A 25211-nucleotide genomic window follows, 5' to 3' on the forward strand; every position below is an offset into this window, starting at 1 on the left:
AAAAAAGGAGATGTTCTCGGTGGTAGAACTAGTGTTACAAATTGTTTTCCTAATATATCAGCAGCGCTGATATTTCTGGAGGGTAATGTACTCATGGATGAAATTAGATCTAAAGGACCCAGTCCAAACAACTCATCACACTGAAAGGTTAACTCTATGAGTGAGGCTGGAAAAGGCTTGCTGGTAAGTTTACAGATCTGCCAGGCAGCAAAAATGTGGCCATTCAAATAAAAAAATAAAATAAAAGAGGTCTTTTGATGAAATTAAGAAGCTGGGGAACAGTTACAGAAGTACAAATGAAATTTCCGAGTACCGTATTTTCCGGACTATAAGTCGCATCAGCAATAAAATGCATAGTAAAGAAGAAAAAGACAACTTAAGCCAGGCCTGTTTACAATAGTGGGCTGTAAGAGCATTTCAACAGGTAACTTTGTGAAATTAAGTTACTCACAATGGCTACAATTTTAATTTAACTTTCTTTGTCAATCAATTGTCTGCTTTTGTTTGCATCACATTGCTAAGGTTTTAAAGTTGTTCCATCTGTAAAATAACCTACCTCCTTTCTGCAGCAACAAGTACAAGACCAGGAATATTTCTAAACAAATGTTATCTTTAATTCATATATCTATAGGAAGTGATGAAAAAAACAAGTTAATAGGTATGTCTTTTTTACAATCCGTTGATTAATCAGTAATTGGTTTAATTTTCTTTCAAACATCGGCATTGGCCTTGAAGAAATTCATATCTGTTAGATAGATTTATTGATAGCTAGCTAGCACAACACCTTCAAGATACATGAAGGTTAGGAGACCAGACCTTTCTGAAGAGACGTTGGCTTCCACCACCGGCAGAAGTAGGGTAATAGATGTAGACATTGTGGTCCTCAGCACAGACGGGCTTTTCAACAAAAGGCTTCTGGAATATTTCTCCATTCACCTCCACATGGTCCTCTCCTTCCACCAGGTTACACTCTGGAGACATCACAGCAATCTGTTTGCAAGCTAGTTTTTATATATGTATATGTATGCGTGTGTGTGTGTGTGTGTGTGTGTGTGTGTGTGTGTGTGCGCGCGCACTTTAGCTGGTCATTTTTGGTGTAGCTTTATTGTTATTGTATTGCTATCTACATGAACATTTAATATCTCATAAAGAACGTTCAATTATTATCTCAATCAATAATACAGGTTTTGCTGGTTTTAAAGTGCACATACAGAATTTTTTTTTTGCTTGGCCTTGAATGCAACGCAAAGGCCAGTCAATCACAAACCTTACGTTGGCTGTGGCAAGATAACCAATGACAAACATCAAAGGGCGGGAGCAAACGAGTGAGACACGCATGGAGAATTTACAGTAAATACAGGGTGAAAGTAAGGAGAGTGCAGAACACATTTAATATATATTTAGTGGCGAAAAATAAGTCACCCTACATTAATTGGTGGTATTTGGGATTAAAAAAAAGTAGTCTAAAGCAGAGCCAAGCCTGCATGCGCAGGTCATGCTCACTTGGCAAAAATTGCAAGTAAGCAAAAGTATAAGTAAGCAAGCACAACAATGTTGTGATCCAACACATAAAATAAACATGACACATTGATGCTTTTGAAAGAAGTTATTTCTGACTTTTTTTATTATATATTATTATTTATTTATTTTTTGTGTGGGTTTTTTCTTTTTTAAAGCCATGTTTTTAGGCAGCCGAAGGGGTCCTTTGTTACGTTAATTTAGGTCAATTAATTTGCTTTTCACTTTCCACATTCTACTTTTCCTAATGTTAACTGTCTTAAACATAAACACACACATAAGGACGTTTACGCCTCCCGTCTCACCTGTTCTTTTGCGCTATGATCTGGCTGTCTGCTATTAGCCCGCTTGCTCCATTTTGCTGCTCTTATTCGTCAATTTATTTATGTATTGTTTATTTATTTGGGTTATTTGCTTATTACTTATTCGTTGCTCTTGTCTGTTCGTTTTTACTCTTTGTGCTATTTGATTGTGAGTGTTGTGTACTGTGTCTAGTCACCGTGGGACGGTGGGAAACGTAATTTCGATCTCTTTGTGTGCCTTAACATGTGAAGAAATTGACAAAGCGGACTTTGACTTTGAATGTGAGCTCATTACTAACCATCTGGTTTATCTGGGTCACGATTCAGCACAGCATAGCGTGGCAGATCAATCCCTTCCTCTTGCAGAATGCGATATACTTCTCTCCTGCCAAAAATGTGATAGCAGGTCAAAAAAAAAAGATTCGATTGCATCCTCAATGCTATATATGGTAAAGGATGATTCAAACAACCCTGGAAAATTGAAAAGCTGTACCTGTCCTGTATGTAGTACTGCATGTTGAGATCGTTGATGAGCAGAGGATTTCTAAGTTTGGCATAGCTCACAGCTTTATCCAGCGGAAATCCTGGTTTGCAAACAGAAAAAAAAAATCAACAATTGGCTTCATTCATTTTTGCATCAAAATGTTAATTGTGGTTTATTTCTGCTTTTAGCCTTCTAACAGTTTGTGTTCAAGGCACATAAGTCTCATCAAACAACTGTTTTTGACAATCCTAAGGGCCTGTGTGAAATTGTATCTGGTAAAGACGCACCTTTGGAGTGAAAAGAGATGAGGCAGTCACACAGAGGCCAGTTTTCCACGGGCTCATTGAGGATGACATCCTCTGGAAAGATGACAACAGTGATGTACTCAAACCTGCATAGCCTCTCCAGGATCTGGGTCATTGGTTTGGACTTTGACTTCTTCATCATGCAGCATATCCCCACAACAATCTGTTGCTCAGGTGGCTGAACAAGAATGAGAGAGAAGATTTTTTATCCTGTTTTTATGAATTTATCATACCACTATATCGAACAACAGTTTCGCGCATATTGTGGTGATCCACAACTACGTCTTCTGTAAAATATCCATTTGTTTGTGGACAGTAGAGACACGACTCGACTTTGTCTACTTGTCTCATCATTTACTGCATGTCCACAATATTGCTTTTGAAACATGGAAAAGATCTGTTCAGTCTATTTAAATTGTGATGTAAACAAAAGTCAAGCCTAATCAGAATTGATTTGGTTTAACTTGGCAGTAAAGCGCTTGCTTCTGATTAAAAGATACATCATTTGTAAATGTAATCAAATACGATTTTATTCAAGACAATAATTAACATACATCAAGAGCTCGACATTAATCAAGAGTTTGTGTGGAAGTCCTTACAGAATCTGTGTCTTCGTCGTCCTCATACAGTTCCATGTCTGTTCTTATGCTATCCTCCACGACCTCGCTCTCATCGTCTTCGCAGCCCACGAAGAATCTGGGAGCGCCACTCCGGCTCTCGCCCGGGCTGTTGGGCTCGGACATCACAATCTCCCGCAGCAGCCCACAGCGTCCCACCGCGCCATCGTACACCACCACACCACCGGAGCGCGCCACCGATGGAAGGGCACGAGGCCAGAGGACACAAATGCTTCCACTCTGCCCAAGTGGGACAGCAGGATAGATGAGGATGGATGCTGAAGAGAAAAATGGGCCTCAAAGATTGGCGTTCAAATCGGTGGCAGGGGACAAACAGTAAGCCTCAATAGTCCTCTGCAACAAATCTGTCACGGGAATTTGTAATTGATGATGACATCCATAGGACATTATCTCTTGGACTCTCTTTTGTCCATGATAAGGCTGATAGTTCTGTAAGAAAAACAAAAGCAATACAGCTTAATAATTTTGTGAAGTCACCTTGGCAGTGTTTCTGGATGCAAGTTCTAACAGAGGCTGGATTAGAACAAAAAACAAAAAGGGTAGGGGTCCGAGACTTATCCTTCAAGACTTCTCAATCTTCTGTGCTAAAAGCAATCGTCACTGTCAACTGATGGCGTCTGTGATATTGACACGTGCAATTATCTGGTTGTAGGACACCATGACGCTAGCATCATGTCAATACGACACGTTTGCTGAATTCTGTCCAAAAGGAAAAAGTGGATCAATTTGCCTTTGTGGAGAAGTGATATGTCTTCAATTCTTAGTTCTGATGCATCAGTTTGACAGAAACTGTGTAAAGCAGGCAGTTTAGGAAATTTAGGAAACAACTGATGACCTAACTTTTTTGGAACATGAATTTTAAGTACCATACTTTATTTTCGTATCCATGCTGAAAAACATTATCTGCATAGCAATTTGATAGCTTCATATTTCTCATGTTTAGAGTTGTTGGTTTTTTTTTGGGGGGGGGGATTCAAGTTTTCTAACAGTTTCACCGCTTGAGTTTGATATGAATAACGGTAATGGTACCTACTGTCGATACAACATGCCTCATTTGAGCTGCGTGCTTAAGGCAATGCTTGCTAGCTAAGATGTCTAAGTCATCATCATATATCATTGAATGTGCAGGGGAAAGGTTTAATTAATTAACTCTATAATAATGACTGCTCTAGCTGAAGTACTGTATTTTATTACACGCAAACGTTTTTTGTGTTCTTATGGTAAAATAGCTCTGCCAAAATGATAACACGCTAATTTGCTAATGATCATATTATGGGTTGTGAACATTAAGTGAAGTTCCAGTCACCTAATACTCTCTTTTTAGTAAAAGCACAATAATCAGTCCCCGTAACTGAAGTAAAACTCAAGCAACATAACTTTCTCCCTGACTATATCTCAGATGAGTTTTAAATTCCACACAGAAACGACAAAATGACAATACTTCAAGGTTTCTGTGCAGAGATCACATTTGCTTTAAATAACATGACAAGCGCACTTGGCAAGCAGTGCACGAAGAGACATCCAATACGACCATGTTGTATTTTCCATCTGTGTATGCAAACTTAAACATTTACTCGCTGATTCTCTGAATCAGGCAGATTATATCTCGGCTGTTGTCCTACTACATATTGGATTTTTTTTTCTTCCAAATATTGCAAATGTCAACATGCAATAACATCAAAACGACGTCTTATTTTGCTTTGATGTGAATAATGACGCTGTCGCCTTGATGGACGAGGCAGGGTGACAATTGCTAACGTTGCCGTTGTGACGTCTCTTTGACAAATGCAGGTAGGCTATGCAGATTCATGTATGTGCGAAACATGTCAGCAAATCATCTTGTCCATAAAAGGCAATAGTCATCATTGCAACCAACTTTCGACAGTCGTTATAAAAGACAAAGCCCATCACAGTGCAAATTAATATTGTAGGGTAACGCTAATGTTAGCATACATTAGCATTCGACAGGGTCAAGAATGTAAACATTGATTTCACAAAGCTCTTGTCTGCATCGGAAGCAGACAAATCTGCTAACGTGACTTATGATTATAAGTATTAACATTGGCAAAGGTCAACAATACTTCCTTTACAATATTCAAATTGGAAAATAAACTTACAACGCTTCATGCAATAATTGCTTCCTGCCTTGACACTATGCGTGTGAAACCTAGCTTACTTTTTTTCTCTCGCTCCAATACATAAGAGCAACGTTTAAATTAACCAATAGCAGTTGGACGAATTTTAGGAAGGCGTTCCACAGAAAACACAGCAGCCAATAATCAACAACCTAATCGGACTAGTCTCACCAGTGAAGTGCGTGGTGGGGCGTTAGCGGCCTCTAGCGTTAGTATTGATTAGAGACTGTGGACCGTGGAGTCAAAATGGCAACCTTTTCGTCCAAATTCAGCAGGGAACTCAACAGCTGCGTATAGAAAATTGATGGAAAATTTAACCCCTTACGTGAAAATTAAATTAACAAAATGTGTTCAATTGAGTTACTCTGTAGCTCAAAGTAATGCACTGGACTACTACTTATGAAATTAGTTTTTGTGAGATTGTGACGTTTTATGTGTTCAAGCTGCCATCTGATTTGCTGTGAGAAGTGAGGTACAACCTGGACAAGTCTGATCACCAGACAGGCAGATAATATAGTGACTTTAAGAAGTCAGCTACATGTTGATGGATGGATGGATGGATGGATGGATGGATGGATGGATGGATGGATGGATGGATGGATGGATGGATGGATGGATGGATGGATGGATGGATGGATGGATGGATGGATGGATGGATGGATGGATGGATGGATGGAGTTGTTGGATGGATGGATGGATGGATGGATGGATGGATGGATGGATGGATGGATGGATGGATGGATGGATGGATGGATGGATGGATGTTTTACGGCAGACTGAATAATTATGAATTGTGCCCTCAGAGGAAATACACATGCAAGCTGCATGGGCAAATGCATAATTATCTCATTGTTTCTCTGAGGCAGATATTACACAATGTGTGCCAGAGGAAATTGTCTAATTTGACTTCATTCCTCCAAATGTGATTTATTTACCAGTAATACAAATAAAATATCTTTGTCAATCTATCCATTCCAGCAACAAAAAGTGATCAGGAGAACAAGTGAATATTCATTCTTTCATGAGATCACAATTAACCCGTGTATCCATTTTCTATTAAATGGTGTACACTGTACGCTATGTGCTCAATAAATCCATCCATCCATCCATCAATTATCTGTACCGCTTGTCCCCACAGAGGTCGCGGGCATGCTGGAGCCTATTCCAGCCCTCATCGGGCAGCAGGCGGGGGACACCCTGAACTGGTTGCCAGGGCACACAGAGAAGAATAACTATCCGCACTCGCACTCACATCTATGGGGAATTTGGAGTGCTCAATCAGCCTACTATGCATGTTTTTGGGATGCGGGAGGAAACCCGAGTGCCCGGAGAAGACCCACGCAGGCATGGGGAGAACATGCAAACTCCATCCACACCCTCTGAACTGTGAGGCGGATGTGGCAACCAGTGTCCACCGTGCTGCCTTTAAATGTTGTTTGTCTGTGTCTGTCTCTGTGTCTGTGTGTGTGTCTGTCTGTGTTTGTCTGTCTCTGTCTGTCTCTGTGTGTGTGTGTGTGTCTGTCTCTCTATCCGTCCGTCCGTCCGTCCGTCCGTCCGTCCGTCCGTCCGTCCGTCCGTCCGTCCGTCTGTCTGTCTATCTATCTATCTATCTATCTATCTATCTATCTATCTATCTATCTATCTATCTATCTATCTATCTATCTATCTATCTATCTATCTATCAAATATGCCATTACACAATTATAAGGAACATTCATTTTGCCAATAACTACAAAGATGCATGCATGCATCTGCGTAATGTACTAATTCTACAGGTAAACGTGTGTATTATGTTTGTAGAATGAGAGCATTATTTTCATTGTGCTATAGCCAAAGTCAACTTCAACAACATTTTACTAGAGTGAATATCCACTTGCATACGATTGAAAGAGCAGCATTGTCTGTTTTTTTTCTTGAGAGAGTGAGAGAAACTAGAGAAGGGCTAAGATATACACTCAGACATTTAGGAGACCTATAATTGCCAAATGTGGGAATAAAGCACATGTGCTGCCTGTTTTAAAATACATATTTTTTTATGAATGGCTAAGGTTAGAGTTTGAGTTCCAAATGTCGAAATTAAGCACATGTACTGCCTGTTTTAAAATAAATCTTTTTTTGTGAATTGCTAAGGTATTGTAATTAATCGCAAGGTTAGACTGTAAATGGGTTTAAAATGTTAATATTGTTAAATGATGGATGGAAAATATTCTTTGTTTTATTTTAAGATGCAGCATTCATTTTGAACTTCTGGATTTCACAAACATAAAGCTCAATATTTACTTTTCAGTTCAGTAGTGATATATATATATATATATATATATATATATATATATATATATATATATATATATATGCAAGCCATTTTTTGAGTTTATTTCCTGGGTAGCCTCAAACATGTAGTTAGCTTTTATTTTGAAAGCGGCAACCTTGTCTCCTGGAATTTCAGTATGAAGACCTGGATAACTGTGGCTCCCTCTGAGGTTTACAGCCACTGTTTCCCTTTCATCTGCACACAGTCAAGCAGGTTGTTGCTATTAACAGGGATATCCTTACTGACAAAGCTGCAACCGAGAGTTCTACTGAGGCAAAGACACAGCACTAAGGAGAAGTCCAACTTAGAGCCGAGAACGTTTTTCTTCAACAGGTGTGTGTAATTCATCTTCTACACAAGTTGTGTTATTTATTTAAAATAAATTCGCTGAAATATGGATAAAATGGGAATGACTAGGACATTGGGTAGACTTTTACATTTAGAAAAAATATACATCATTGTTATCATTTTGCACACTTGTCGTTCCTCACAGGATAAATATAAAGACATATATATATATATATATATATATATATATATATATATATATATATATATATATATATATATATATATATATATATATATATATATATATATATATATTACAACAATGCATAGTTAAACTACATAATTCACTCCTAAAATACATTCAATATGTTACACAAATATCAGATTTATCAGATGTGGAAATACTTTTTAAAACAGAGACAGTACATATTGTAATTATTGGCTCGTGGTGATTGTATAGATACGGTACACCATTCTTTTCATTGTTTATGAACGCAAAAGGTTTTTTAAAATTTAATTTCCAGTCGCACTTGTGATCATTATTATTGGAAGTAAATTGGAAACAAGTTATTATGTAGGCAAGATCACATTGGTTATTGCCATAGTACATGGTCACATGACCAAAGTGCATCTTGTAGAGAACTTGAGGATCAAAGCCCCCGTCATGGCTCCATCTGTGGCCAACAACTCCTCCCAACATGACTTTTTCAAGTCCCCCGCCTGAATATCAGTAGTGTTGTAAAGGGACGGAAAAGACTGACTTTGTTTCCGTAAGTCCTGACGTCATCAGAGCTCAATAATGCAGACTTCAGGAAGAACAAAACCAGTCTTATGGTCCCAGTCTCTCCGGGAGTGGACCTTGGCACAGAATATGAATGAGGCCAGTGTGAAGTGTGCCACCAGTGCGGCTCACACTCAGTAGTCAGTAGTGAATGAAATGTCAATTAGACTAAAGACCATGTCAGAGTCCCGAACAGACACTCCCACCAGGTTTTAAACAGGTTTATGAAAGACTCTCCGTGTCTGACCCTGGCTCGAACATAAGCAGTTAAATACAAAACCCTGGGAGATATACAGGTCACATAATGTACAAACAATAAAGGTTAAAGATAAATGGAATTGTTAAACAGTAAAGGTTTAAGATGAATTGTGTTGGAAAAAATACATTTTCAAATTGTTTACATAAAAATTTCCCAAATTACAGAACTAAGATTTGCAAAATGTTCTTATAATTTGATCAATAATGGTAAAGACCCCTGAAAAAAAATTCACTCGGGATGGATGATGGATGGATGGATGGATGGATGGATGGATGGATGGATGGATGGATGGATGGATGGATGGATGGATGGATGAGCAAGAGAGAAGAGCAAGAACATCAACTATTATTTGTCTTGTCAGTCAGCTTTAATCTGCTTTGATAATTTGACTGCATTCCATTTGTTATGTTCACTTGAAAATTACACCTAAGAGGGCTACTAAAATAGTCTGTTGTACCAAATATGACTTTTAATCTCAATGATCTTTGCTTCCTTTCAAACTCTTTTTTTTCGCGGGCCGCATTGTAGTCATAGCTTCTTTAGGAGGGCCATTATGACTGTCAACCCAAATAAATGTATGAGCACCTCATATTATATACAGTATAAGGTACAAAACAAACTGACAAATAACTCGTTTTGAAATCAGACGAGTAGAAACTGGTCAAATATTTAAAAGAAAAAAATATATTTTTAAAAGTGATGCCAATTTGCAATTCTAGTAATGACACACGAATTTGATGCACAATTTGTCTTCGCGAGCCACATAAAATGATGTGGCGGGCCGTATCTGGCCCCTGGGCCTTGAGTTTGACACATGTGCTCTAGAACGATCTCCCTGTACTATCTGGCACCGGTGACGTCACTTGCAGTTCAAATGACAGTAATCCCTTGCTACATCGCGGTTCGTTTATCGCGGTTTCACTACATCGCGCATTTTTGAATTTTGAAAATTTGTGAAAAAAATCACATGTAAGTCGCTCCTGAGTATAAGTCGCCCCCCACCCAAACTATGACAAAAAACGCGATTTATAGTCCGAAAATTACGGTAATACCTCTGCCCCATCATCCATTTTCTTGGATTTATCCTGTTAAGGGATAAATTAATCCAATGAAATTATTTTGACTAAACACCCAATTGGTTCTGATTCTGCAAAATAGTGTGTGACATTGAAAACAGTTTAGTTTCTCACACCAGTGATTCCCAACCTGGGTGCCGTAAGATATCATCAGGGGTGTCCCGGATAATTATACAATTTCACTTAGTGTGCCTGAAAACTATTATGTATTGATTAGTATATCTTTGTTTATCTGTGTATGCCCGCGATATATTGGAACAGAAGATACAATAATTTTGCGTATCCAACTGTGGACAAACTGTGGCTTCCTGGGAGTATTTAGACTTTGTGTTCATGATCAATGAGATTATCATTACTTCAATATTTATTGCAATTTTCTTTGTGGGAAACTTCTCTCTATATGCAGTAAATGAAGCTATTTTTTGTGTTCTCTGTGCAAATGTCACATTGAATTAAAACAGATTCTACTCTCTTTTCAGATATGATCAGGTGGGCTGTTCATCTTTGGGTTTGTCTAAATGTCATCTCAGCATCACTTGATTATATGCATGATGACAGCTCTTTCCCAGGTAAGAAAAGGAACTGCATTTTGGAAAGTTTCAATGAATTAATTGTTTTGAAATTGTAATTGTCGAATGTACTGTGTATTGTATGTGACTCCCTTGAACAGACCCATTTGAAGTGCTCAGTGTGAGCATACCTCTACCAGACCCGCATCGGCCACTACTTGGAGGCACATTAATTCTTCCATGCTACTTCAAGGTGCGTGTGCGTGTGTGTGTTTGACCAGTGTTTAAAACTACTGTAAAATATGTCAAAAGTGGTTTCTTTTCTCACATTATTTTGCTTAAAAAAAAAAGACTCTATGTTGTTTTAGAAATTATGTCCTGTAGTCTTGCCAGTCCCATAAGCATCTTCATGTTATCCATACACTCAACCGATATATGTAAATTTCAGAATCATTATTTCCTTTTTCCCCTGGGATTTAAATCGAGAACACACTATGTTTGATGTATTTTCATAAACAAAAAACAGTGGGTTTTTCTTTTCTTAATATAGGACCACACTATTCCAGACCCCGGAGCACCCAATATAGCTCCACTTTCTCATCGCATCAAATGGAGTCTCATTACCAAAGACAAGGTCGCAACTATTTTAGTTGCTTTGGAGGGAGAAGTGCGCATCAGCGAGATGTACCTGGACAGAGTTCATCTGGTGGGCTACCCTTTGACCCCGACAGATGCGAGTATCAAGATAGATCAGCTAAGGTCCAGTGACTCTGGAATCTACCGCTGCGAAGTTCAACATGGTATTGAGGACAATCATGACGATGTACATGTGAAAGTTCAAGGTAGGCAAAATTTGAAAGGTTTGCTTTAGTCACTGTTTTTTTCTACCAGTCTGTTGAAGCCTCTCTCACAAGCCTCTTACGACTATACTTCCTCAATCAGGTAGTCCTTCGAACAGGTTAAGACATAGACATGTTTCCAATCAGGCTAGTATTTGTTCAAATTTATCCAGAGGTGGGTAGTGACAGACTGGTCCATCCATCTGTCACCGATGGACGCTCATTTTATGGATGGCGGAAGACGAATGAGAAAATTAAGCAAAGGACAGACGGAAGTAGGTTTTCATCTGTCCGTGTAATTGTCACTAACCAGGTCAAGTGCCGACAAACCTCTCAGTCTGTCAGTGATGGATGCCCATTTCACTGACGGCTGACAGAGACGAAGCTAGCATGTCTTGTTTGTGATGCAACGTTCACTCGGGATATATTTTTTATGATATCCACGTTACTGTGGATCAAGTCGGCAATCTTTTTGGCTGCTTTCTTACAGACACTCAATTCTAACATTAAAGTCAGTGGAATGTATTATTATTGATGACAGCAGTCGTGATGAACTTTTTTTATTGGAGGGGTGCAGGGAGACAGATTCACGATTGATGGACGAACGTAAGCGATGATGAAAGTGGTTTTAAAATAAAAAATAAGGATGAACTGAAGGTGGATGGAAGGTTGGTCATTGATGAAAGATAGATGGACCAGAAAAAATTGATAAACCCACCTCCATATTTATAAATGTGTTTATTCACAACCAGAATGAATGTACAAAAAAGAAAGAAACTTCCTATCTATTCACGAAAGTGTATAGACATCTTACAAAATATGATGCTCTTTACAAAAAATTCTGCATAAAATACTGGCTGTTAATAGAAACCATCGATGTGTTATATTCACATGTTGTGTTAGCCTAATAGTTAACTAAAGTGTTTTACTTTGTTGTTACTGCAGGTATTGTCTTCCACTACCGCTCGATTATTGGTCGCTACATGATGACCTTTGAAAAAGCAAAGAATGCATGCATCCAGAACAGTGCACTCATGGCTTCACCTGAACAACTCCAAGCAGTTTATGATGATGGATACCACCAGTGTGATGCTGGCTGGCTTTCCGATCAGACAGTGAGGTCCGTTTATTTTATAACTAAAGGTCTGATTAGCCTTCATTTGCAATATTGTCCCATCTTGTTTCCAAATAGATACCCAATTCATATTCCCCGTGTCAACTGTTATGGTGACAAAGAAAATGTTCCCGGGGTTAGGACATATGGAGTGAGACAACTCAACGAGACTTATGATGTATACTGCTTTGCTGAAAAAATGACAGGTTTGTATATCTCTTCAGTGGTTTACTGATCTTAGTCACAAATCCTAGTTTTGTGTGTATTATATGCACGGTCACTCCACTTGTTGTTTTAAAAAACATGTTCTGTCTTTCGCAGGCAGGGTTTTCCACACTACGTCGGCAGAAAAATTCACTTTCTCTGAGGCTATGTTGGCATGTTCCACAAAGGGGGCCATACTGGCCACTACAGGTCAGCTGTACTTGGCCTGGCAGGGCGGTATGGACATCTGTAATGCCGGTTGGCTGGGTGATAGAAGCGTACGCTACCCCATAAACAGTCGGCGGCCACAGTGTGGAGGGGGTCTTCTGGGGGTGCGAACTGTTTACCTCTACACAAATCAGACAGGATATCCTCTTCTTGACACTCACTATGATGCCTTCTGCTACACAGGTAACATCATTGACAATGAAAGCTTATTCCTAAGTCACCATTTACTAGCTTGTTTTCTATAGGAAAATATCAAAGTTTTAACAGTGGTTGTATTTGATCTAATGGATTTGATCAACTTAGTTGTATCATATCATCCTCAGAGTTCCCTAATGATGAAGGTTCTGGCGTAATAGAGGAAGGAAGCGGCATATTGAGTGTTTCCCCAGTGATGCAAAACCAAGACGTTTTCTTTGGGAAACAAACAACCGAGAGTGAGGTGGCCGGAGGGATGGTGACCCAAAAACCGACCATCGTAGACTTTACCTTTACGCAGAGTCCAAGTGAACTACCTCTACCTCAAACACCAAACATCACAGAACTCCCCACTGAAATAATAAAGCAGGTCACATTGCCTTCCAACCTAGGGAGGGAGCGAGGCAATGAGGTTTTGATACCTCCAACTGGTTAGTAATTTGCATTTGGATATATTCTGTGCTATAAGTGGTAAAAAAATATAAGTGCTGGTACTACTCCATTTACTCCAATGTTGCCAGGTAAATTAGAGTGTCGGTAGCATCAGATCACCAAGTTGATTCATTAATATATAATATACAATCAATAATGAACAAATATCTCATTTAAAAAACCCAGATTTGTTCGTTTGAACAGCAATCTGGCCATTGTTGTTCTGTGCAGTTATTGATGACATCTCGAGCAACAAGCGAATCAAAAGCGCGAACGTTACTTTTAGCTGGCTGATCTTCATTTGAAAAAAAATGAGCGTGTAGTCCTCCATTATCATCACCCACTTCATCACCAGTCTGGGTTTTCTTCCAGTCCTTTTGATGTTGGTAGCAAGTAGCAACTACATATGTAAAGGCAATAAAAACTGTGTAAATATCAGATGAAATGTTGAAAACGAGGCCAATTTCAAAATGAATGCCAATAAAGGTTATCGCATTGGCATCAATGTATTGTTTGGTAATACCCTTTGCACTGCCGCCGTGTTATGTTATGAGTATGAATGCTTGCCTTGATGCCGCACGTGCCAAAAAAACACAGTTGTAGTATGTATAAGTTTCAAAGCACAAGAGAGGGTAGGCCTACTGTGGGGTCATGTGAAGTCCCAGGACGCTAGAGGCTAAATTGGAGAAGCGCCGCTATTCTGTACTGTTGCGTACCGGCCCACTTAAAGCACTGGATAGATGATATATAATAACTCATATCAAATGGAATGATTAGGGAGTATAGGATGCTCCTATCATCCTGACACAAATACATTGCCATATTCATTCTTGTTCTCTTTGCACAAAGGTGTGGTATTTCATTCTCAGTCCCAGTCCGGCCGCTCTGCTCTCACCTTTATTGATGCCCAATTGGCCTGTCAGAGTATTGGTGCGTCCATTGCAACCCCTGAACAGCTTCAATTGGCATATGAAATGGGATATCACCAGTGTGATGCAGGATGGCTGATGGACCAGACAGTCAGGTATTTCTGATATGTACCTGTATTTTCAGAGACACTTGGAATAATTTTCAAACACTTATGGTTGATTCTAGGTACCCTGGTGTTTTAGTTCAAGAAAAGTGTGCTAGAAATTTAGGAGATCAATCCGGAGTACATTCCTATGGTCTGAGGCCAGCAGATGAGCTGTATGATGTTTATTGCTACATTGATGGGCTTAAAGGTAGGTAAGCTACGAAATCATTCTCAAAGATTTATCAAAATCTCTTCGCCAAACTTAGTGGCACCTTCACCACGCCCCCGCCCCCTTTTCAGGGTACTTGGCAGGCCTTATCTACCACCATAACAACTCGCTTTCCACTTGACATGATCAATTAGCACCCTTAAAAACTTAAACTGTTTTATTTTCACTCTCTCAGGGTGGCGGTTCAATCCTGACCATCACCACTTAAAATACAGAAAACGCAAAGTTGAAAGAGGTTTCTCAACATGTTGGACAATGACTTTTTTTTTTGGACTGACGATGGATGGGGGGGTGGGGTTCAGATTGCTAACAGAAGGCCTTTTCAATGACGATGCATAATTATATTATGAATAAGGACGGACAGACAAGGACAGAAAGCTACCCAGGTTGCAGACGAGGGACACCAAAATGCCCACCTCTGAAATTTCATGCAAACCATTGTATTACTTGTTAGGATACGGATTTTAGCTATTGATCTGACTCCAAATTGCGATCAACACTTAACACAAGTTTCTATGTCCCAATCCACACACTGGCGCACCTAACAATTTTGCGAGTTCGTTCTGTCAAAGAGAAGACCAGTAGATCAATCAGACCAAATTTACCAATTGTTTATTCCTGACAAAGCACACTAACACAGGGCTGGGTCCCGGGTCCCTCACACTAAAACTCGTGCGTTTTTGTGACCACCAAAATACGACACATTCTTCCGGGTTGTCCAGTTTTAAAGACACACAATATGAATATTAAAACATGCAAAACATTGTGTGATGATTGGTCGATGGCCATCTCCTCCCCGTCGAGGTGTTATCAGGCGGTTGTTTTTTTTCCTCTCGAAGCCCAACCACCTGGACGTGGTGTTGTTCTTTGTTCTCGTTCCTCACCGACCTTGAGGTGTTATCGTCCGGTACTCCCTTCGTCCCGTACCGTCCCGTACTCTCTTCGTCTGGTACTCCCTTCCTGGGCCTCCCTGTTCCACAACTCTTAGAAGAAAGCAAGGTCATGCAGTGTGCCTGCACATTCTTCACCCCCACCAATCCACACAAGCACTCCAACACTAGATATTATATTGATATGATTATAAGTTTAACACAACCTTAAAAAATATGTTTGCAAACTGCTGAAAGCACATTTCTCTTTATACTGCATACAGCACATTGACAGTCTGTTTATTCAGTGTAAAATCATCCAACATCCTCAATTGCTTCTTAGGTCAGGTTTTCCATGTGGGCTCTGATGAGGGTTTCACTTATGACGAGGCGTCTGCTCGCTGTCTCGAGCAGAACGCCAGCCTGGCCTCTACAGGAGAGCTCCATGCAGCCTGGAAACAGGGTTTTGACATGTGTCGTGCTGGCTGGCTCAGAGATCGCAGTGTCCGTTATCCCATCACTAACCCTCGAGCTGAGTGTGTAGCAGTAAAGTCTGGAGTACACACTTTGTACACTCATTCCAACCAAATAGGGCCCGACATAAACGACAAATTTGATGCATACTGTTTCAGAGGTAAGTACTCACTCTTAGATTAGACCACATTTCTGTTAATAATGTATTCATATTAGATTTTTTACGAGTTTTTATAGCAAACATTTCATTAATTGCAAATGAAACTGGACTGAACATCACAAATATCTGGGATGTCCTTCCTAACTTAACATCCATCACAGAATTAGTGAGACAAGGTGGGTATCATATGAATCATTATTTTTGTTTGTAAAATGGTCCTCACTCATTTTATCTGTCATGCATGTCTCCCATTTGCATGTCTTTTCAGTGGTTACACCAATCGTGACCCCCATCCCAGTGGAATCGCCAGGCTCTGGTTCAGGTTCAACACATTTTGAATCAGGGTCTTCTATTCATAACACCTTTGGAGACTTGTCTGGGTCTGGTGACCAGGTTAACTCTGGAGGCATGTCTGGATTTGGAGTGCAGAGGACCTCTGTAGATCTGTCTGTATCAGAAGACAGGGGCCTTTCTGGAGACCCGGCTGGCTTTGGAGACAAGCTCATACATGGGTATGTGTCAGGTTTTGGAAGCCTGGCTGGTTCTGTTAACCAGGATACCTCTGGAGACCTGTCTGGTATTGGGAGTCTGTCTAGGTCTGGAGTCAAGTTTATTCCCAAAGAATTGGCAGGTTCTGGGGACACTGGCTCTGGAGATCAGTTTATGTCTGAAGACCTGTCCGGCTTGGGAGACTTGGTGGGCAGTACTAATGCTGATCTACCTTATGGCACATCAGGTGTTAGCAGTGTTGATACATCTGGCTCAGGGATCAGTGAAGAACAAGTCATCACCGCTGTTTTGTTTTCTAACAGTGACATCAATTCATCCAAAAAAGGTACCAGTTTGGAGAGTTTCCAAAGAGAAGAAGAGGCAGGCTCAGAAATTCTTATAAATAAAAATTCTTCAGAAACAGGTTCAGGCATGCTTGGTGGTGGTGGAGACCTGTCTAGATCTGGCATTGATCCTGGTTTTAGCTCTGCAGAGAGTGTTTTTTCCACTGAATCTTCAGTGGAAAATGGTCAGTTCTCTGGAAAGCCACCTGGTCTTTATTCAGGAAGTACCAGTGAACAATCGGGGCATTTTACTGGAACTGAAGCTAGGGTCTTATTGATAGATAATGAATTGATTGACACATCCGCTCATGTTACCCAAAAAGAATATGAGTTTGGAGGGGGACTATTAATTTTCAGTGGCTCCGGGGACAGTTATCAGCTGCCCAGTCATGATCTCAGCAGCTCAGCTTCTGGAAGTGGTTCTGAGTTCTTCTCAGGTGTGAGCTTTAAAGGGTCAGAGTTCAATGACCTAACAGAGTCATCATTTGAGGAGCAAGAGGCCTCTGGGTTTTTCTTCTCCAATTCTGGAGAAGCCAGTGGTGAGCATGTGTCAGAAATTAGCTCTTTGGAGGCCTTATCTAGGGCTGGAATGTCTGGAGAAGGTGGCAGTCTTACATTATTAACTTGGGAGGTGATGACTGGAGTGTCTAGAAACTTTATGGGGTCTGAGGAGAATAAACAAGGGACAGTGGAATTCAGTGGGGAACAAATCAACAGTGGCTTCCATACTGAGAGTAGAGATGTCAACATGTCAATACCTTCAGAAACGCAGTACGGAGAGACATCAGAGATTATGCCTTCAACGTCTATTCAGGGGGAATTAATAGAGACTGGTACACTGACTGATGTTACAAAGAGCCCATCTCGGGCTTTGGCCTCAAAGCTTGCCCCAGCTGCTCTGTCTGCTCTTCCCAATATTAGTCTACCTGTTAATGGAAGTCATGAGGACGCTGGACACATTCAGGGTATGTTAGCCAACTGCGTTTAGACATTTCTTGTTGATGTATTTATTTAAATGAACAGGGACTATAAGGTGTCATTCTTTCTGAATTTGATCAAATGTGTGATGTTTTTTTTGTGATGGGCCACAGAATATACATATATATATAATATCTCCTTGAGATAGTGTGATAAATACAGTGTTGCCTCACTTTTTGAGGGTAATACATTCCATAATCCCCTGCGATAGGTGAATGTCCAGGAAGTAGAGGTTGATTTTTATTAATGTTTTTATTATACCATTTACTAAGATCCCCCCCACCACCACCACCACACACACAGTTCCCACAGTTCTTTTCTGAACACTTGTTGCATTTAATAAATGTCACTTTCAAAATGCAAAATAAAGACTTAATACCGACACTGTGGAAGCCAAAAGCCAGCCGCCACAATCACTGGCCCTCCACTTGCATGCTTGCGGTGAAAGTTCTTCCTTGTCTTCCATTTAGAAGATGATGAAGAATAAGAACGGTAGCCATGGCAACCAACTGTATTAATTTTCTTTGGTCGTGAACTAAAATGTCCATAAAATATCTTAGTTGTCCATCTTATGAGTGCATGACTATATAATGGTAGCCATTTTTGCAGGTGACACTGATCCATGTAAACCAAACCCATGTGGTGCTGCCTTGTGCAGTGTCGAAAAAGGGTTGGCCATCTGCCATGGTAAGTCTCTATGTCGAGTTTCATTTTTGAATTTCTTTTCAGACAATAACTGAACTCTTTGCACATGTTCCACTGCAGTTACGCATGGAATCTGCTTTGTGATGACAGTAACACTACAACACAACAACAACATACTTTAGTTGGCAGATTAAAATGCAAACACTTCTGCTGTTGGCCATTTTGTTTTGTGCTCCCTTTTGTGCATCGTGTCCTGCTTGTTAGATATTCTTGCATGCTAGTGTGTTTATCAAATATCGATTGGTTCTGCTCTGATATTTTTGTCTTCTGTTTTATCAAAACACTTCAGCTTTGATGTTGTTTTGATGTCTGCCATACCCACCCATTAGCTTTGCAGTGCTGTGTACATGCTAAAAATGGGGCTACATGAATGCTCCCATTCATGAAAAGTTTGAAGTGCCAACAGATAATCTGTTGGAACAAGCTGATTTTGCATACAAATATAGCATTTTTTTTTAAATATAGTTTTGAAAAGTAGAATCAACATTTTGAGTACACCACTTAAATACTTTCTAATTTTAAAAACATCAAATAACATGTTTGATCAGATATTTAATATGCAGTATATATTGCATGGGTCAGAAGTTGCAACAAGTTCACAATCAGTCCTGCCAGTAGTTATAAAAACCCAACTTACCATCCATGCTGCCAGTGCCTTACTAAAAACAGTAGTATTGCTCACTCACATTTTTTTCAGAATTAGATGTTTGCCACTCTAATCCGTGTGCCAATGGAGCCACCTGTGTGGAGAATGCAGACGCTTACAAATGCTTATGCCTGCCAAGCTACGGAGGGGAGCGCTGTGAGATTGGTATGAGTTTTGCTTATGCTGATAGGTACTAATAACAGCCTCTTAACAACCTCGGCCTTAGAAATTATTTCATTAAAAAAAAAAACCATAATAAAAGATTTCTCTGTCACATTAGCACGGACGGATGAAAAATTTACTCGCGCTGTCTCATATTTTAGCGGCAAAATGCGACCATTTAGAGACAATGTGGAGCATGAACAATCCAATACAGAAGTTCAATTAGCGCAAAGCAAACACAATTCTCGACATTAAACACAATAAAACGTCCTGCAAAGCACGTTAAGAAACAAACCACAAACTACACAACACACTAAAATATTAACTTTGTGAGTAATATAGAAAAACTAAATAGGTTGAGAGCAGTGTTAAAAACTGGTACTGTATGATAATATGCTTCTTATCATCATGGCTTTTGTTTTGTAATCCTGACCTATTTAGAGTCACCCTAGTAGACCCTTCAATGTCACTTTCAATTTCAAACCCGAAAATGTGAAAACAGATTCAGTAAACATGGAATTTGTATTGTCTTATTACCTAATTTCACATCATCCTCCCTTGGTTTTGTGGCTGCAGATGAGCAGCAGTGTGAAAAGGGTTGGATTAAGTTTCAGGGGAACTGCTACCTGTACTTCAGTGATCGAGAGATGTGGCTGGATGCCGAGCAACGCTGCCGGGATCTGAATGGCCATCTGGTCAGCATCATAACACCAGAGGAGCAACACTTTGTCAATTGTGAGTGCCTTGAGGATCAGCTTTGAGCACCCCGTGGCCTACAGGATGTTATTGGAAAATATAAACGTTAGAGCAAAACGAGTAACCCTTTTCCCCCCAATAGCCAATGCGCAAAACTATCAGTGGATCGGACTAAATGACAAGACTGTAGAAAACGACTTCCACTGGACAGATGGGACTCCACTGGTGAGTAACAATACCTGATGATAGTTAAGGAGATTACTGTCAAGGAATCTCCTACCATCATACTATCATCACACTATGTATATACTCCATACGTATACATGAATAAATGAGAGATTTTTTGGGTGGTGTTCAGACTGATAGAGAGAGAGAGAGAGAGAGAGAGAGAGAGAGAGAGAGAGAGAGAGAGAGAGAGAGAGAGAGAGAGAGAGAGAGAGAGAGAGAGAGAGAGAGAGAGAGAGAGAGAGAGAGAGAGATTGTTGGCATAAACTGAAACTTTGACAAAGGCCAAAGAGCAACGTGAACTACAAATACATTCAAAATGTTTTATCTGTTCTTTGTGCTGCTTTGAACTATACTTTATTATATTGAATACAACCTATTTTTTAATTATTTACACACACTGTTATTATACATGATAACGATGTATTTTTGGGCCCTAAAGCAATATGAAAATTGGAAACCAAATCAACCAGATAAGTACATAAGCCCTGGAGAAAACTGTGTGGTGATGATCTGGTATCACAAGGGCCAGTGGAATGATGTGCCTTGCAACTACCATCTACCATTTACCTGCAAAAAAGGCCCAAGTATGTTAACCCAGGCCTCACATCTTCATCCTTGCCCATTTCTTCCTTGTACTGTAAATAATATTTTGTTCCCAGTGTCTTGTGGTGCCCCTCCAATGGTGGCGAATGCTCACATGTTTGGTAACAGAAGGGAGGAATACCCTATAAACTTAATCGTCCGCTATCAGTGCAACCCAGGATTTAGACAGCGCCACCCACCAGTGATTCGCTGCAAAGCAGATGGACAGTGGGAAAAACCCCAAGTGGAGTGTACTGATGGTGAGTGAGATTTGCTAAGAAACCTCTCTTTCATTTTACCTGAAGGTGTTAATAAAAAAATATATTCTTTCTGCAGTGAAAGCAAGACAAAGAATACAAAAGAGAGGCAACAGCAGTCCAGTGGAATCAACCACCATCAGCTACTAACATTATTACTAAAAACAACTTTAAAAAGCCTATAAGAAAATTTACAACACTCAAATATACATTATAATATATTTTGATCATACAGTAATAATTTATTTAGTTTATCTTCATCATTTGTAACATATTTCTGGTGAATTCCTCACTGGGAAGTTTTAAATGACTAAGATTTAAAGACACGTTTCTATATCAAAGATCCATAGGAAAATAATCCTCCTGAGTCGGTGAAGTAAATCTGTAAATTTGTATAGTGTGGTTAAAAGCAGTTGCTGTTATTGGGCACAAAATTCACTTACTCCCACTTTGCAAAATTCTAAGAAGTGCTTTCAGTGAATGAACGCATTAGATAAAAAAAAAATAGATACAGTACTACCAAATGTATCACACAAACACTGTCTGTAACTGTATTGACATTGTCAGTCTTTTACAAAACAATATTAACAACAATTGCAACAATTTTATAATTTAAGTTTATTTATAAACCCAGAACCATTGTATTGTCTGTTTGTGTCATCCAATTGCTGATTTTATTTTCTTCGACAAAGACTGTAAATGACGTAAGCCATCAAAAGCACCGTTTGATCATTCAAACCAACTGTAATCACACATATTTTATTTATGAGTTATCACAATGGACTGCACTGAGCTGGTTATTGTGGTGAATTGTCTTCGTGGCTCTGCTGGTCTTCACAAAACACTTGGTGAAAAATGCTGGCTTTAAAGAAGGAAATGCTTCGGGGACACACAGCTGGTTGGAAAAAGATTTTATTCAGGTGATGTCAAAAGAAGATGTTCTCTCACGCCCCACTGACACGATGTTCGGAAGCCCCCCGTCTGCCAGGCAACGCCTTTCTTATACCTGGCGAGACTCATAATCTCATCGCTTTGAATAGTAGCTACGCTTTGAGACCCCGAACATGAGTTGGCTGTCTGCCCTTACAAGGCCCTCAACTTGATTGTTTTTGTGGTCCAACATACATATCCTGTCGTGCCTCACATTACTGAAACCAAACCACCCTGTCCACACAAATAGGCCTGTGCTTGACCTGAGGCATGACCACGGCCTTGTCAGGGCAACATACAGAGAGAGACATGCAGGCAAAAATAAACTACATTGTTATCAGACACAAAAAAATAGAAAGTGGTATGAACCTGAGAGCGACACGCAGAAAAGATGAGTGAATTCTACATACTGTATTCACCAGATTTATACTTTTGATCCAGGTTTTCTGTTGGCTGGATTGAGTCCTTCTTTTTTTCAAGCTGCGTTTATCCACTATCACCTTCCACATGGCTGTGCAGTGCAGAGCATTTGTGTCATAAGTATCAAAATTTACATGTTGTCTATTTTATGTTTGTGATTTAAAGGAGACATGTTTTCCATTCAAAACAATAAAAAAAAAAAAAGATTTTATCAAAATACCCTTAGGAATAAGAATTATTGTTTACTTTTTATTTATTCCTTGTTGAAATGATATAAATACTTGAGGGGTCAGTCCTGTCTCATGCAAATGATTTACTGCTCACTCCAATGAGTGGTTGCGGAAATGTGAGGGTTTACTATTTGTGCGCAGCGTCAGACCTAAGTGTCAATAAAAAAGGACATAATGATTCAAAGATCGATTATATATTTTGACTTGTCTTTTTGCACTGTTTTTTTTTTTTTTTTTTTTTTATCTTGGGGGCTGTGCCCTCTCCACATAATGTCATGTACTACATGTAAGGATAAATATTGTTTCGATATTGTGCATACCTGCTGAAAGTGTTGTATCCATACTTTTCAAAAATAAAAGTGACTGCACGCTTCACAATTTTTGGGTAAAGCTGTTTCATTTTACGATTGGAAAAAAAGACAAAGAAAAACTCAAAGTAGAGTTGAAGGTCTGTCAACTTTTCAAATGGCTGTTCCACTGTAGAAATAACCTGCTTCCTGCTAATGTAGGAGGAGGACAGAAAAAAGAAGACAGCGACAAGGTACACTCACATGTTCAATTACTTTCCGAACTCTGTTGCTTCACACACGAGGCAACAAGCAATCTCAAGGCGCTAAGGCGTATCAACACCTTAACAGTCATAAAGATGATCACATTTATCATGTTTTATTAAAAGAGGTCGGATACAGTCCTATTTTGCTTAAAACCAAGGGAGGAGCCAGCCAAATCATGATAACTACTAGGGGTAGTAAGGGTGGGTATTGCCTGGCACCTCACAATACTATATGATATACGATACTTTCCACATAATACGATATTATCACGATATGGTGATAATCACGCTAATCGATATATTGTCTAAAATTATACTCACAATATACGATATGTTTTGAAATAGAAAGGCATTTTTGGGGAAAATTACTCAGTTTATTTTTTGTTAAACTCAACGAACACTAATACGGTGCAAGTGCTCTTTTCAACAGCATCAAGTACAAGTTAAAACGCTTATTAATGGTTCACAAAGTCCCATCATATCCACTTTACTATTTTTGTTTACGTGAACAGTAACATTCCTTAAGAACAAAAATTGCTGTAAACAAAAACAAACTATCTAAATAGAGCTGTTTAACTGTTTTAAATACTAAACCAACAGAATAGGCTGTCATATACTTTCAACTGCAACCAAATACAAAGATTTCAGGAAATATGGGGCAAAATGTTACGCTCAACTGGAGTGGTGAGCCAAAAGTGCCGAGGACCCAGGAGACAAGACACAGAGACTGAGGTTTCAGGGCAAAAATAAAATATTTATCTTTCTCACGAAAGGTGATCCAAAGGTGGATTTGAGGGAGGAGACACTGGTTTGACGTGGAGGGAGCGCTGACCACAGAAGTTTAACGTCGAAGCCTCGAGCACCGTCTCTCAGGGGGTTTTGTAGACAGCCTCTGACGAGATGATCTGGAACAGAGCCACACCTGTGCTGGGCTGACTGCAGCCAGCACAGATGAGGCTGGTTTCAGGCTGAGGAGGAAGTGGATTGGCCTTTGCCCTTATTTGGCATGCAGAAGAGGAACTGGTGATGAGTGGCACAACACAAAATGCACAGTTGGTGGGCAGCCATGAGTTGGCTGAATCCACTGTGAAAAACAATCCAGAACAAATGCCTTATTGTGCCGTTTCAATGCTGTCCTTTTTCTTTTTTTTCCTCACAGACAATTCCTTATGTTTATTTGAATTAAAATGTAAATATATTTTTTCCAATTTTATATTCACTCAAAACCAATATAGTTCTTTGTTTAGGATCATAGTCCATATAACCACATTTGGCATAATGTATTAAAAAAACAAATGCCTGTTGAACAGCATGCGTCTTACTTTTTTTCACAGAGCTGTCTGTGTAACGTCATTTTTTTCATAGGGATATTGGTACCTACAGTACATAGTAAATATTTATTTTACTCGAAAAAAATATCACAGAATCATCAAACTGAAGTATTTTTTCCCCACAATCCCAGATGAGGCACATCTCTGTTATTCAAACCACAAAAACACTGCTTTCATTTAGTCTGAGTTTCAGAGAACTGTGCACATTAAGGTAAACGGAATGTACCGGTAATACTGACTCAGAGAAATAAGAAAATGATGCTTAATTTGTATTTATCCCAAAGGGCGGCCT

At 39.5% G+C, this 25211-nt stretch overlaps 2 protein-coding genes across 9 annotated transcripts in view; one reads left to right on the plus strand and one right to left on the minus strand.

The window, feature by feature from the left end:
* The window catches only part of ppip5k1a (diphosphoinositol pentakisphosphate kinase 1a), a 36668-nt gene extending 31145 nt beyond the window's left edge, over positions 1–5523 (minus strand). For all 5 annotated transcript variants that reach the window (XM_085907326.1, XM_085907321.1, XM_085907323.1 and 2 more), the window contains exons 1-6: positions 5365–5523; positions 3209–3676; positions 2592–2787; positions 2314–2404; positions 2120–2205; positions 817–971 (exon numbers count right to left, since the gene is read on the minus strand). In XM_085907326.1, coding sequence (XP_085763452.1) covers positions 817–971; positions 2120–2205; positions 2314–2404; positions 2592–2787; positions 3209–3352 — 672 coding nt within the window. In that variant the 5' untranslated portion in view covers positions 3353–3676; positions 5365–5523. The remainder of the gene's footprint in view (positions 1–816; positions 972–2119; positions 2206–2313; positions 2405–2591; positions 2788–3208; positions 3677–5364) is intronic.
* A 2327-nt stretch (positions 5524–7850) lies between these two features.
* On the plus strand, positions 7851–23336 carry LOC147058803 (aggrecan core protein-like). 4 transcript variants are annotated; one of them, XM_085908035.1, is made up of 20 exons: positions 7851–8026; positions 10580–10669; positions 10771–10862; positions 11160–11451; positions 12394–12568; positions 12641–12768; positions 12884–13177; positions 13318–13620; positions 14471–14645; positions 14717–14844; positions 16078–16368; positions 16446–16544; positions 16637–18166; positions 18789–18866; positions 19582–19695; positions 20269–20427; positions 20531–20613; positions 21056–21200; positions 21276–21458; positions 21535–23336. In XM_085908035.1, the coding sequence occupies exons 2-20, from the start codon at positions 10582–10584 to the stop codon at positions 21603–21605; spliced, it is 4428 nt and encodes a 1475-aa protein (XP_085764161.1). In that variant the 5' UTR covers positions 7851–8026; positions 10580–10581; the 3' UTR covers positions 21606–23336. The 4 variants fall into 4 exon arrangements, 3 of the variants coding, with proteins under 3 accessions (XP_085764161.1, XP_085764162.1, XP_085764163.1); XM_085908036.1 differs by lacking the exon at positions 19582–19695; XR_015065703.1 differs by lacking the exons at positions 21056–21200; positions 21276–21458; positions 21535–23336 and having other exon boundaries at positions 20301–20427; positions 20531–20612.
* Positions 23337–25211: the final 1875 nt, after the last annotated feature.

Source organism: Syngnathus leptorhynchus, chromosome 3 (assembly GCF_054491065.1).
Source record: "Syngnathus leptorhynchus isolate UIUO chromosome 3, UIUO_Slep, whole genome shotgun sequence".
NCBI lineage: Eukaryota > Metazoa > Chordata > Actinopteri > Syngnathiformes > Syngnathidae > Syngnathus > Syngnathus leptorhynchus.